Source organism: Falco cherrug (assembly GCF_023634085.1).
Source record: "Falco cherrug isolate bFalChe1 chromosome W unlocalized genomic scaffold, bFalChe1.pri SUPER_W_unloc_1, whole genome shotgun sequence".
NCBI lineage: Eukaryota > Metazoa > Chordata > Aves > Falconiformes > Falconidae > Falco > Falco cherrug.
The window spans coordinates 9,791,539-9,805,165 of NW_026599288.1; the positions used below are offsets into that span (position 1 = coordinate 9,791,539).

The 13,627-nt window shown below is 39.1% G+C and overlaps 1 protein-coding gene across 6 annotated transcripts in view; it reads left to right on the forward strand.

The window, feature by feature from the left end:
* LOC129734860 (rapamycin-insensitive companion of mTOR-like) overlaps positions 1–13,627 on the forward strand; it is a 109,226-nt gene that overhangs the window by 42,892 nt on the left and 52,707 nt on the right. For all 6 annotated transcript variants that reach the window (XM_055700193.1, XM_055700192.1, XM_055700191.1 and 3 more), the window contains 4 exons: positions 1,765–1,891; positions 2,864–3,033; positions 3,265–3,332; positions 4,142–4,209. In XM_055700193.1, coding sequence (XP_055556168.1) covers positions 1,765–1,891; positions 2,864–3,033; positions 3,265–3,332; positions 4,142–4,209 — 433 coding nt within the window. The remainder of the gene's footprint in view (positions 1–1,764; positions 1,892–2,863; positions 3,034–3,264; positions 3,333–4,141; positions 4,210–13,627) is intronic.

Genomic DNA, 13,627 nt, shown 5'->3' on the forward strand with positions numbered 1-13,627 from the left:
TTTTGATATGTAGAGCAGAACGAAGGCAGATGGACTGTATTTATTATTTGTATTTATTCTACTAAAATACTTGGAATTTAATATTACAAGGAAGAAATCTTTCCTTTTCATGTCTTAAAACCAAAGAAAACAATGAAACAAAACAGTTTTAGGAGGCTGCTTGTGTCCTCACGCTTAAGTACATGTTAATATCAGTAGAAAAAAAGGTTAGAATTCTGTAGAGTGGATTGGTACACCCATTCTACTGCTAATTCTTGTTATTTCATGCCACTGTAAAAGTGAAAACCTACGTGGGTGGGGAAGAGTTTGGGTTTTATTTAGAGTCCTATCTTAAAGCTTCCTGTTTTATGGGTGACAACATTATGTATGACAAGTTTCTCAAAAACACATCTTAAAAATAAACTTGTTAAAGCATTCAAATAAATTTGTCATAATTGTTGATCTCTTCATTTTAATATTCTCTGCAAAGATGGGAGGAAGTAATCCTCTGAACAAATAACTGTAAGACATCTAAGGGAGCTGTAAAATGAATATAGGACAAAGCTGTTTTGGAAAAATAATGGATATAAGTCTGCTTTTGTTGGAAACAAAAGGGATATTAAATTAAACCTTGGTTATTCATTCTTCAGTTAAAAACTAAAACCTATTTACAATAAATTTGAGACAGAATAGAACAGATTTTAACAGCCAGTGCTCCTTTATACTACTGAAGAGCTCCTGTGTCATGGAAATCCTCGGAAGCTAGTTTAGGACAAGCAGGATTTATACCAGATTAAAAGAGAAAAACCCTGTGCACACATTAAAGCCAAAAAAACCCCACTTCACCCTCCAAATGAGACTTTGACTACAAAGGCTGAGTAGCTCTCTATTCACATTTTTTCATAGTTTGCTAAAATTCAATATACATATCCTGTATACTATGGAACATGAACATCACTATAGTTAAACAGATGTATTAATAAGGGGAAATAGTTTTTTTTGTCTGACTGCTTAAAAAGGGAACAGCATAATTTGTTATAACCCACTCAACCATGTCACATTTTTTTCTACTAATAAATAAAATTGAGATGTTAAAAAATGCTCAGTATCCACTGAACATCTAAAAACTTTTAAAGTTTATTGTGTTTAAAGTGTGTGAGTTTTTTTGTGACGTATATAGCTATATAACTTATGATGAAGTTTTATTACACAGCAGTTTTAGGAAGATCAGGTACTTTACAAGAGGATATAGGGGTGTTGCTGACAGTTGCCTTCTAAATACTATAGCAGCTTCTTTTGTTGACTGTCCTTTTTTGTAGTCTGCAGCAGCCTAAGGATCTCTCTACAAAACAAGAGAGTTTAGTCTTGGCTAATTAAAAAAATTGAATAGGTATTGAAGATAGATATCTGGTGCAGCATGAATGAATCTTCTAGAAGAGTTTGTAATCTGCTGTTTTATTGGATAGTGTTCTCTTGCAATAAAGAAATTCTTGGAAAAAATCTGAAGGTAGCAGTAGTCCTCTCTGCAACAGTCAGGGTTTTTTTACTCTTTCTTATAATAAAATAATATAAAATAAAAAAAAAAGAAGCAGGAAGAGAATGGTAAATTGATGAATGAAGAATTTCAAGAACAAAAGAAAGTGTTTTTTGGATTTGCAGGATACAACCAAGTAATATATGGAGTGGTCTGGTAGTATCTAGGAAACAAAATGCTAGTGAATCTGTGAGTATATTTAAAGAAATATTATTAAGAAACAAGAGGGCTTTTTCTTTCACTTTTGGCAGATGATCACTGTGAATGCTTCATTGTTCCCCAGTTCTATTACTAATTCTTTAATAGCAGTTGGAAATGATGGTCTTCAAGAAAGAGACAGAATGGTTCGAGCGTGTATAGCCATTATCTGTGAACTAGGTAAGATAACTGAAAGCTAATTAAGAAAAATTTTGATGTGGTTGTCAACAGTCTTCTAAGATTCTTTTCTGTGGATTCCTATTACATAGATTGTATTCAAATAATTAAGGGTATTTGTTTAATAACTAATGAATCAGATGTTAAATGTTCTTAAAGTCCATTTAATATATTTTAGTCATTACTTTGATATAAAACAAAATCACTTTAACTTAAAATCAAAATCTCTTAAGTGAAGTACCTGAAGATTTCAGGTACTTTAAGACTTGCCAATTTTTGCATTACTTTAAAAATGTTTCCCTGTGCAGTTGATGTTTCTAAAACTAGTGGATTGGAAGTAGGTAAAGTTCCATACACGTGGTATTGACAAATGTACAAGTGTTCAGAAAACTAAAAAATATTTTCCTTTAAAACTTTTTACAGTGGGTATTGTGATTAGCTGTCTTCTGGAAGTCAGTATTTGTGTCCACGTAAAGGCTATCTGGACAGTGATTTATATTAACTCCCTATACTTGTGTGTGGGTGCTTATTTTTAAAGATTTTTTTCAGTTTTATATCAATCAATGAGAAATAACTTCAGCAACATTTTCAAGATACAAACTTCTCTTTTAAAGAACTAAACAATCTGTTACTCATTTATATTCTTATATAAACATTTTATCCATGTCAGTCCAGTGAAACACAACACCTTTTTGCAGGGAAATTCAGACGCTAATGTATGGAAACTTGGTTGGAAATAAGCTGGGAAATTGCTGCACAGTGGCGACTGACTGACCAGTATTTTTGTTGATTATGAATTAATCAAAAAATCTCAATTTATTGCTAATATCAGTCATTCAAAGCTTTATTGTATGCCTCAGCAGTGTTTAGGAAGGAAAAGATATATGTGCTAATCGGAGAAGTTTGTTGCTTTGGAAGTCATGAAATGTTTTCTTTCATATCGTTAGCCGGAGTGATGTCTTTTTCTTTATTTAGCACTTCAGAATCCCGAGGTGGTGGCTCTTCGGGGTGGTTTAAGTACCATCTTGAAAAATGTGATTGATTGTCAGATAAGCCGAATAAATGAGGCTTTGATAACTACAGTTTTGCACCTCATTAATCATCCAAAGACCCGACAGTATGTGCGAGCAGATCTAGAGTTAGAGGTGAGTTCAGTTTTACTTGTGTAGTGACAGAAGTTAAATATTGTATTACTAATGAAAATTTTTAAACATTTTCACTTCAGATTTCACCCTCTGTATTAGTGCAAAATGTTTAAATGCAACATTTTGGGCTAAGAGCTTAATTATTTATAAAGTAGGAATAACATGATGGATTGGACTGGGATTTGTTAACTATTCTCATGTGAAAGTAATGCATGTCTTTCTTTTGTTTAGCGAATTTTAGCTCCTTACACAGATTTTCACTACAGGCATAATCCAGACACAGCAGAAGGACAACTCAAGTAAGTGTTAGTGCTGCTACTTATGCTGCTAGTTGTGTTCATGGTATTGGAATTAAACTATTTTTCTTTCCAAAGTGACAAGATAAAGGCAATTAGATAATATTAAACTATTTGAAGTTGAATATGATAGTAGGTTAGAATGCAACTTACTAAAATATTGTTAAGTGTTTCAGATTTAAAAGGGAAAATTAGTTTTACCCTTCTTCCCTTCCCCTCATTATATTTCTTTTACTTTAAAAAATCATCACAATTTACTTCAGGTATGGGTTTCTTTTTTATCTAGCTTTAAACATCAACAACGAGGAGTTTGCATTTGAGCTAGTTTTATGTTTGATGGTTGTATGATCAGGCTCAGAAATGGAAACAAGAGGTTCTAACTTGATATCGGGGGGGGGGGGGGGGGGGGGGGAATAAATATATTATGTGAGGCCAGTCAAGCATTGGAACAGGCTGTCCGGAGAGGTCCTGCAGCCTTTGTCCTTGAGAGTTTCTAAGACCTTGCTGTAGTCTTACTGTCAGTGAAGGCTTCAGAGTGAATCATCCAACCAAATATAGATCACTTTTGATGTGAACCTCCTACTGTGGAACCTCCACTAAAAAAAGAAAACTAACAATACTTTAAAAATTCTAACCTCTGTGTGTGTGTGTACACATTGCATACATATATATGTAGTAACAGATTTTTCTTACTCTGAATTTTGTCCCCCATCTAAAATTTCAGTTTACTACTTTTTACTTGCTATGTTAGTAACACTGTTTGTTTTACAGTAATTAACTGTGTATTGTGACATTTGTTATTTTAATGACAGAGAGGACAGAGAAGCACGGTTCCTAGCTAGTAAAATGGGAATAGTGGCAGCATTTCGATCATGGGCAGGTAAGGTTTTTTTTGTTTTTTCTAAGTTGGATGATTGGAAGGGGAATTTTACTTTCTAGTGTAAAAAAGTGATTTATTTAAGCACAGAATCTGTCTCTTGATCTGTATAATTTCTGTTGATGCCTTCCTACAATGGTACTGTTCTGCTGATTGACTTGTGACAACTTAAACAATTGTAAGAATTCAGTATCATATTTTAATGTGAGCTTTTGAGGTTAGAACGCAGTAGGCATCCATTGAGCTTGTAAGTTGATCAGTTGGGATATATCCTTTTCTCCCATCTTTAACTTATTTTGTAATGATTCTGTACCTGTACTGTTTACAAATCCTATACCAGCACCTGTGCTACCCAAGTGTCCCACCAAGCTCTTTTCCTCTGACATAATGGTAAATGTGGAAATGAGATATTAAAATGAATAACGTTCTTCTGATACTGTTGTGCAACTGAAACACAGGTGGCCAGTATTCTATTTAATTAGTTAGTATTAGTAACAGGGTGATTCCAAAAAACAGTTATATAATCAACCCAGATTGATCTATTTTGTATCACAGTAGCATTAATACAAAATAGCATATTGAGCATAGCTAAAGTTATGGTACCACTACTGCTAAAATTATACATATTAGTAGTATCATTAACACAACAATTACAAGCTATTTCTATAGTACATACACAAGGAATAGAAATATTATAGCATTTGATAGCATCAGTACTATCATTTGATAAGGTCACTGTGTCTTGATCCATTTGATATTGCACAAAGAGATGTCCATTCCTTCCAAGGGCTCTCCACAAGGTCACTCCTGGTGAAAACATCAGGTTAACTATCTGACAAGGCTTATTCGCATCGCAGGTATAGTTGCCTTGTGTTCGTAAGTGGGTGCTATTTCTCTACCACCAGCTTGCAGTCGTTGTATTAATCTTTCTCAGATAGTTTCTTGGGGTAATGGCACCGTCCAAATGGACCATAAGATACAGGACAAGATTCAGGATCCAAAACAGGTAGTTCTGTAAAAGACAAGGCTAAAAGATATGATATCATTCTCAAAGATAATATCTGTTAGCGGGGACATATTCCCATTTGAATTCATATTTCTTCTGGGTTACTTTATACAAAGGAGCCAGAATTTGCCCTAAATGTGGAATATGATGTTTCCAGAATCCAAATAATCCAATAAATCTTTGTGCATCAGTTTCATTTTGTGGTGTTGCAAAATCCAAAATTTTCTGCCTGGCTTTTGGCAGTATTTCTCTGTGCCCACAATGCCACTGCATCCCTAAAAACTTCACTGTCTGAGCCAGTCCCTGGATTTTGCTTGGATTAATCTCCCATCCTTTGTTTTTCATATGCTAGATTACCAATTCTAATGGATTTTGCACCTCTTGCTCAGTTTCCTCCTGAATCATAATGTCATTGATATAGTGTACTATCTGTGTGGTGGCTGGTAAAGTGAATAAATCCAAATGCTCAGCCCATTGTTTAATGACAAATAGTGGGGATATGTATTCACCCTTAAGGCAGATGGGTAAAAGTATACTGTCTGCCTTGCCAAGTAAAGGCAAACTGATCCCAGTGCTCCTCAGCAATGGGTATTGTAAAGAAAGCATTAGCCAAATCAATTACTGCATACCAGGTTCCTGGATGTTATTGCACTTTTTCAATCAAAGTAATGATATCTGGCACTCTGGCCATTAACAGTGGAGTATATTTCTTCATCCCTCTGTAATCAACAGTCATTTGCCAGATCCCATCACTTTTTTTTACTGGCCACACTGGACTATTCCAGGTGGTGGTGGTGGGTTTTAAAACTCCTGTCTCTAACAAATTCTTTATTGTTTGTGAAATTTCCTCATGTCCCCCTGGAATTCTATATTGTTTCATTGTAACAATTTTCGCTGCAGAAGGAATTTGTATAGGGGGCATTCTTACTTTCCCCACAAGTACAGGTTTAGCCATAATATATGGCTTTACTCCAAATTGATATTGTCTTGTAAATGTAAAGTTAACCCTTTTAAAATATCAATTGCAATAATATATTCAGGGATTAGGACAATCATAAATAAATAGGTTCTTTTTGGCAAATTTCCTATTTTCATTTCAATTTTAGTTTGAACAGATTCAATTTGTTTCCCTCCTAATCCAGTAATAACAACTTTTTGACCTTTAAATCGCTTTGGATTTCCATAAATTAGAGAGGCCTCCGTTTCAGTATCTAAAAGGGCCCTAACCTGTTGGAGGGGAATCAATTTTTCCAATAAATTTGCAGCTCCACATGTGGGCGACCGTCTTTCTCATGGGTCATCAAAATACGGCCCACGGGCCAGATACAGCCCCCCAGGGTCCTCAATCCGGCCCCTGGTATTTACAGACACACACACACACCCCATCTCCTCTGCTGGGCAAGCTGTCGGCAGCCTCTGCACTGCGAGGTCCAGCCAACTCGGGCGAATCGCCAGAGCCCCGGCGCGGCAAAGTCCCTTCAGTCCCTTCTGGCCACCCTGTCCGGACTGCGCGGCCGGGCTGAGGAGGGGGGCGGCGGCATCAGCGAGGGGGGCGGCTCCCCCGTCTCTCCCTCCCTCCCTCCAGCTCCCAGGCAGGACAAGCAAGCCAGCACCAGTAGGAAGCGCGCGCACCATCGTGTCAAAAAAAAGAACAATTGACTCCGAGTGCGGGGTGTTCCAAGAAAAGTGGACTTCTGATTATTTTGTCACGGAGTACAAAGAGCGAGCTGTTTGTCTGATATGCCAGAATTCAGTGTCTGTGTCAAAGGAATACAATTTGCGTCGACACTACGAAACTCAACATAAAGGTAAATATGATTCTTTGGTCGGACAAGTGAGAAAAGATAAAATATTAAGACTGAAACATGGATTGACAACTCAGCAAAATACGTTTGTGAAGCAAAAGCAGCTCAATATGTCATCACTTCGAGCAAGCTATCAAGTTGCCAAGCTCGTAGCGCGCACTGGCAGAGCATTCACAGAGGGAGAATTTGTTAAAGAATGCCTTCTTTCTGTGGCCAAAGAGATGTGTCCAGAGAAGGCGGATTTATTTAGTACAGTGAGGCTTTCAGGACCTGCAATTACACGAAGGACTGAAGAAATGGGGGAAAATTTGAATCTGCAGTTGCAAAACTCCTCAAAAAAACTTTGCTGTTTCTCATTGGCACTCGCCAAAAGCAATGATGTTCGTGATTCTGCACAACTTCTAATTTTCATTCGTGGGACAAATGATCGTTTCAAAGTCACAGAGGAGCTTGCTGCACTGAAAAGCACCAAAGGAACAACTACAGGAGAGGATATCCATGAGAAAGTTTGCCAAACTATGAACGATTTGGAGCTGGACTGGGGTAAACTATTCAGTGTGACACCTGGTGGTGCTCCTAGCGTGGTGGGGTCCATGAAAGGAGTGGTTGCACACATTAACAAAGAGATGGACAAACGCAGCCATTCACATCCAATAGCCATACACCGCATCATCCACCAACAAGCCCTGTGTTGTAAATCACTGAAGCTGGACTCTGTCATGAAAATTGTGCTTTCTTGTGTTAACTGCATTAGAGCTCACGCACTAAACCACAGACAGTGTCAGGAATTTCTGTCTGAGCTAAATGTTGCCTATGAAGATATTCTGTACCACACAGAAGTCCGCTGGCTGAGTCGAGGGACAGTTTTGAAACGATTTTATGACTTACTTCCACAGGTTTATGATTTTGTGCTTTCTAAAAACAAAGAAGTACCAGAGCTCAAAGATGCAGAACGGAAATGGCACCTTGCGTTTCTGACAGATGTAACAGAGCTACTCAACAATTTCAGTGTCCAGCTTCAAGGAAAGGGGAAGCTCATCTGTGATGTGTATTCACATGTGAAAGCATTTCAAGTCAAATTAGACCTGCTCATTAACCAAGTAAAGGAGGAAAACTTCTGCCATCTCCCCACAACTCAAAACCTGTCTGCAGAAAAACCAGCAGTCGCATTCCCAAACAAAACGTGTATGGATGTACTAGAAATGTTGCAAAAGGAGTTTCAAATTAGATTTAAAGAGCTTCGTCTCCATGAACAGGACATGCAGCTTTTCCGGAACCCATTTTCTGTTGACATTGAAACTGTTGATCCGATTTACCAAATGGAATTGGCCGAGCTACAGACTTGTGACTCGCTGAAAGATGCATTCAAATCAAGCAGCCTTACTAATTTCTATGCGTCTCTCCCCTCAGAGACATCTCATAATCTCAGGAACCATGCACTCCAAATTGCAACCATCTTTGGCAGCACCTATGTCTGTGAGCAGACTTTTTCCCGAATGAAACATCTGAAATCTCCAGTCAGATCCAGACTAACTGATGAACACTTGCATCACTTGCTACGACTGGCAGTGACAAATATGGAACCTAACACTGACCATCTCATTAGCCAAAAGCAGGCCCATAGTTCACATTGAAATATTATTGGTTTTTGTTGATTACAATTGTTCTTAATTTAAAATATTGCATTCTTTTCCCTGTTTTTTGTGCACTACTACAAACAAAATATGTGCAGTGTGCATAGGGATTTGTTCATTTTTTTCCAAACTATAGTCCGGCCCCCGACAGTGTCTGAGGGACAGTGAACCGGCCCCCTGTTTAAAAAGTTTGAGGACACATGGTCTTTCTTAACCCACTCTTGTATTGGAGCTTGGCCTTCCTTTCAATTAGTCTTTAACTCTTTTAATTGTCGATGGAGGATTTTAACATCATGCCAGGGATACAGACCATCATCAAGCTGCCCCCAATCCTCCCTGTCCCCCAGAATGTCTGACTCTCCAGCGGGGGGCCCTCTGGCTGGGGAGTGGGGCATCCTTTCGAGGTTCAAGAGGCAGTGCAGAAGGCTGAGCTGTATCCTCTAGTGATTCTACAAACTTTTCTGGCTATAACTATTTACTTTCTTACTTGGTTTGTTCAGTCCTCACTGTTTATATAACCTCCATATCTCATTCGTAGGAATTCCATCAATTTTATCTCGAGTCATCCCATCCTTTAACAAGGCAGCAAACATTCCTCTCCATGAAATCCTACTATTTTCAGCTTTATTATTTTCATTTCTATCACCACACCCTGCATTTTGTTCCGGACCCCATTCTCCTAAACCTCCCAGTTGTTGTACCTTCTGAATTACTTCTGCTATAGGGTTCCCTGTCTCATTTATTAAAATCGTAATCATGACAAGATTGTCATATATGCAGGCGGAGCAGTTTTAATGATTGTATTCCTAATAGGTGCGGTTAACCCAATCTGTATCATTGTGTCAATGTCTCCTATAAAGATAGCAGTTTTCATCCCTTCCTCTTTAAGACACTGTATGCAGTCTTGTAATGTGTACCAGGGGCGATCTCCTCCTGGCCATTCCCCCTCCATGGGGTATTTGCAGTTGCAACCCGCAGCTGCCAAGGTTAACAAATTAGTGTCTCCCTGATAATGCTTTCAAAAAGTATCTTGCACAAAAGAATCAGAACTCAATATTACAACTTCTTGCTATCCACAGCATCCAATGCAGTTCCAGACGCTCCTAAATCATACAGCTGCACCATCCAAGTGAGCAAAGGTTCCCCTGGTTTCTGCTGGAATCGCTCAGTCACATTATTAATTTCATGCTGAGTATAATCCTCAATTACATCATGTCTCACTTGCCATCCATCTGGCCCTGGTTCTAATTTTCTCCTGATGACAGGTTTTATCTCTACAGTCTCAGAAACAAATTCTCCCCCTATACTCGCATCTGAATCAGTTGAGTCCCATATATCACCATCTCACTTGTCAGGATCCCACTGTGTTCCTGCTTCAGCAATAACTGTGCACACCTTATTCACTCTACCCCACTGCTTATGATACTTATACTGAGCAGCCCTAACAGCTGCCTTCTCTGCCACAGTCTGATAAGCATCCAACTTAGCTGTCAACAAACAATACTGGCAATGTAACAGGACCACCTTACTTTGCAAATCACATATTTGTTTCTCTAACTTCACTTTCTCTACACAAATCTGCTCTCGCTGCTGATGCTGTTTCCTATAAGCAGTTAATAAAATCCATCCACGTTGCCCTAATGTGGCCACTTCCTTCCCTTTTTCAACAGGTATCTTTTGCATACATCTTAGCACATCAAGGGGTTCTGCTTCTCTCAAGCATGAATCCCAACTTTCACAGAGTCCAGCACAATGAGACCACTTGGTGGCCAAAGTACAATAAGGCAATTGTTCCCACCTGGGAATATTATCATTGCACTAGTGGCATTTGAAGTTACCTTTTTTTCCTAAATAGAGATAGTTTTGCTTCATATCCTGTCTGTGACGCCAATTTATATTTTGGTGATTGACTGGATACCAAGCAAAAATGAATTCCAAATCAAATATAAGAATAAATGCAGTTTATTATATTACAATATAATAAAGGAAAATAGCACACAATATGATAAAAGGAAACAGTACTAGTTATTATGCACAATATGATAAAAGAGCAATAGGAGCAAAGCATCACATCATTACTCCAAAGTGTTACAGAGACTAAGAAAAGGATACATCACCAATTGCCACCTTTAACATCATCCAGGCCCACACTTCAGCTGGGAAGCCCCATTGCAGCCAGCGCTAGGAGTCTTTCGGTAACAGAAAATTCCTGCACAGTGCGTCTACCTGTAGGTGAGGCTTCTGGCCCAGTCCCGGAGCTTGCCCGCCTTTATACTCAGTGAAAAACAGAAATAGTTTACACACCTAGTGTATGCAAACTTTTAAGTTTAGGCTAAGTGCAGGCATGCACTATCTCATGGTTCATAAGGTTCACACACACCAGGGATCTTGGCCAGATGCCCGAACGTGGTGGAGTCACCGTCATGACACAGCTGCACACAGTATTTATTGTCTGGATGGTCCTGCTCATATCTTGCTTGTTTGGGGGGCTCAGGACAAACACCACCTGCTCGTTAAAGTTGCCCTTGAACTCCCTGAGCTCCCTGTCCATGTTAAGCAATCCCTAATTAAAGACAAAGACTTTGTCATAAGCAGTAATCAATTTAATAAGTTTTCACAACAGGTACTAAGATGTGTTTTGATGCTGTTAAATTGGAGGACTCATACATAGTTTTCTTTGACTAACTACTAACAAGACACAGGTTGGGGGTTTTTTTGGCCTTTTTTTTCCTTAGTATAGAATGCCATATAAGTTGTACCTTGATTGTACTTCTTCACATTTGATGGGTGAGAGGATGTTGAAAATAGCATCATAAGATAAGAATTTCTCTTTGAGATGGTTCTGCCATTGTAAATAAGAAATCTATTTGCCTATGCAAAGAGATATCAACAGAATAGTTTCATTAGCGCCTGCTTTTACCAAGTGCTATAGTTGAAGATGAGCTGCAGTATGGACATAGTTTTAGATTTTTTTATGTGGTAGACATTTCTAAATTGAAAAATTAGATTTTCACATTTTTCTAAATCCTTTTTCTGCAATATTACAATATTTAACATGAAGATATTGCCTCAGAGAGTGCTTGTTCTTGTAGTTGAGACAGTGTCTTGCAAATAAACTAAATCAGTTGAAATGACCATTTACCAAGTGGTATCACCTCTGGGGTAACATATTTAAGAAAGGGGAAAAAAACCTGTGCAACACCAACAACAGTCAGAAGAGAGGAGTGAGAGTATGTGAGAGAAACAGCTATGCAGACATCAGGGTCAGTGAAGAAGGAGAGGGAGGAGGTGCTCCAGGCACCAGAGCAGAGATTCCTTTGCAGCCCATGGTGAAGACCATGGTGAGGCAGGCTGTCCCCCTGCAGCCCATGGAGGTTAATGGTGGAGCAGATATCCACCTGCAGCCCATAGAGGACCCCACGCCAGAGCAGGTGGATGTGCCTGAAGGAGGCTGTGACCCTGTAGAGAGCCTGCGCTGGAGCAGGCTCCTGGCAGGACCTGTGAACCCCCATGGAGAGAGAAGCCCATGCTGGAGCAGGTTTTCTGGCAGGACTTGTGACCCCATAGGGGACCCATGCTGGAGCAGTCTGTTCCTGAAGAACTGCACCCCATGTATGAAACCCACACTGGAGCAGTTCATTAAGAACTGTAGCCCATGGAAAGGACTCATGTTGGAGAAGTTTGTAGAGGACTGTCTTTTGTGGGAGGTACCTCACGCTGGAGCAAGGGAAGAGAGTGAGGAAGGAGCAGCAGAGACAATATGTGATGAGCTGACCGTAACCCCCATTCCCTGTCCCTTTGCACTACTTGGGGGAAGGTAGAGAAATCAGGAGTGTAGTTAAGCCTGGGAAGAAGGGTAGGGGTGGGGGGAAGGTGTTTTAAGATTTAGTTTTTATTTCTCATTATTTTACTCTTGATTTGTATGGTAATAAATTAAACTAATTTCCCCAAGTCGAGTCTGTTTTGCCCATGATGGTAATTGCTGAGTGATCTCCCTGTCCTTATCTTGACCCACGAGCCTTCCGTTATATTTTTCTCTCCCCTTGTCCAGTTGAGGATGGGGAGTGATAGAGCAGCTTGGTGGGCACCTGGCACCCAATAGAGGTCAACTCACCACAGACCATTTTATACTCTTGGGGTGGAGGTAGGGGTGGGGAAAGGCCTCTGAGGTGCACTGTGGTGACTTGTGGAATCAGACTCCACAATCTATCAGATTGTAAAGTAGGTCACAGGGATAGTCCCACCAAAGCCATGTGCGCCTGGGGCAACAACTTGCCTCAATTTATACAATCAAATGTTGCATATACATAAGATTTCCAAATATGCATATACATATTCATAGCCTAGGCCCACTTCATATTAAAATTAGTTCCAAGAAGTCATTTCCATAAGTCCCTCCCAACTATGCTTGCGTGGTGCCTCTTGGTGGGGGTCATGGGGATGAAGGCTTGGTAGTCTCCCTCACTCTGAACTTTTTACCTTATCTCTTTGCGCAGACTCAGTTGTTCCTCTCAGTTGTTCCTTGGTCTTTGTCCAAACTATACAGTTGGTTTTAGCTAGTTCTTATCAGGAACTGTCCTTCAGGAGGAACTGCAGACTCCTTGCTTCAGTTAATGGTTAGTAAAAAAAAAACCTCAAAAAAAAACCCCAAAAACAAAAAACAAAACAAAACAAACCCCACCTCACAACAGTTAGTAAAACAAAGCATTATTTATCAACAACAATTTAGGTAATCATTAAGCAATTAGATCTACTAAAATTTCTTTAACCCCTTCCCTCAGTGGAACATATTTAAATGCCCTTAATGTCTATGTGGCCATGTGTACTTGTCATAAGTTTTTGTGACATGGAAGTTTCGAACTTGAGGACTTGATCTTCAAGTTCATATAAAACACATGTCATTAAAGTTAGATATGTATTAGTGAAAATAAATAGACGAGTAGGTAATAATTTTCATTTTTTAGTAAATATTAATG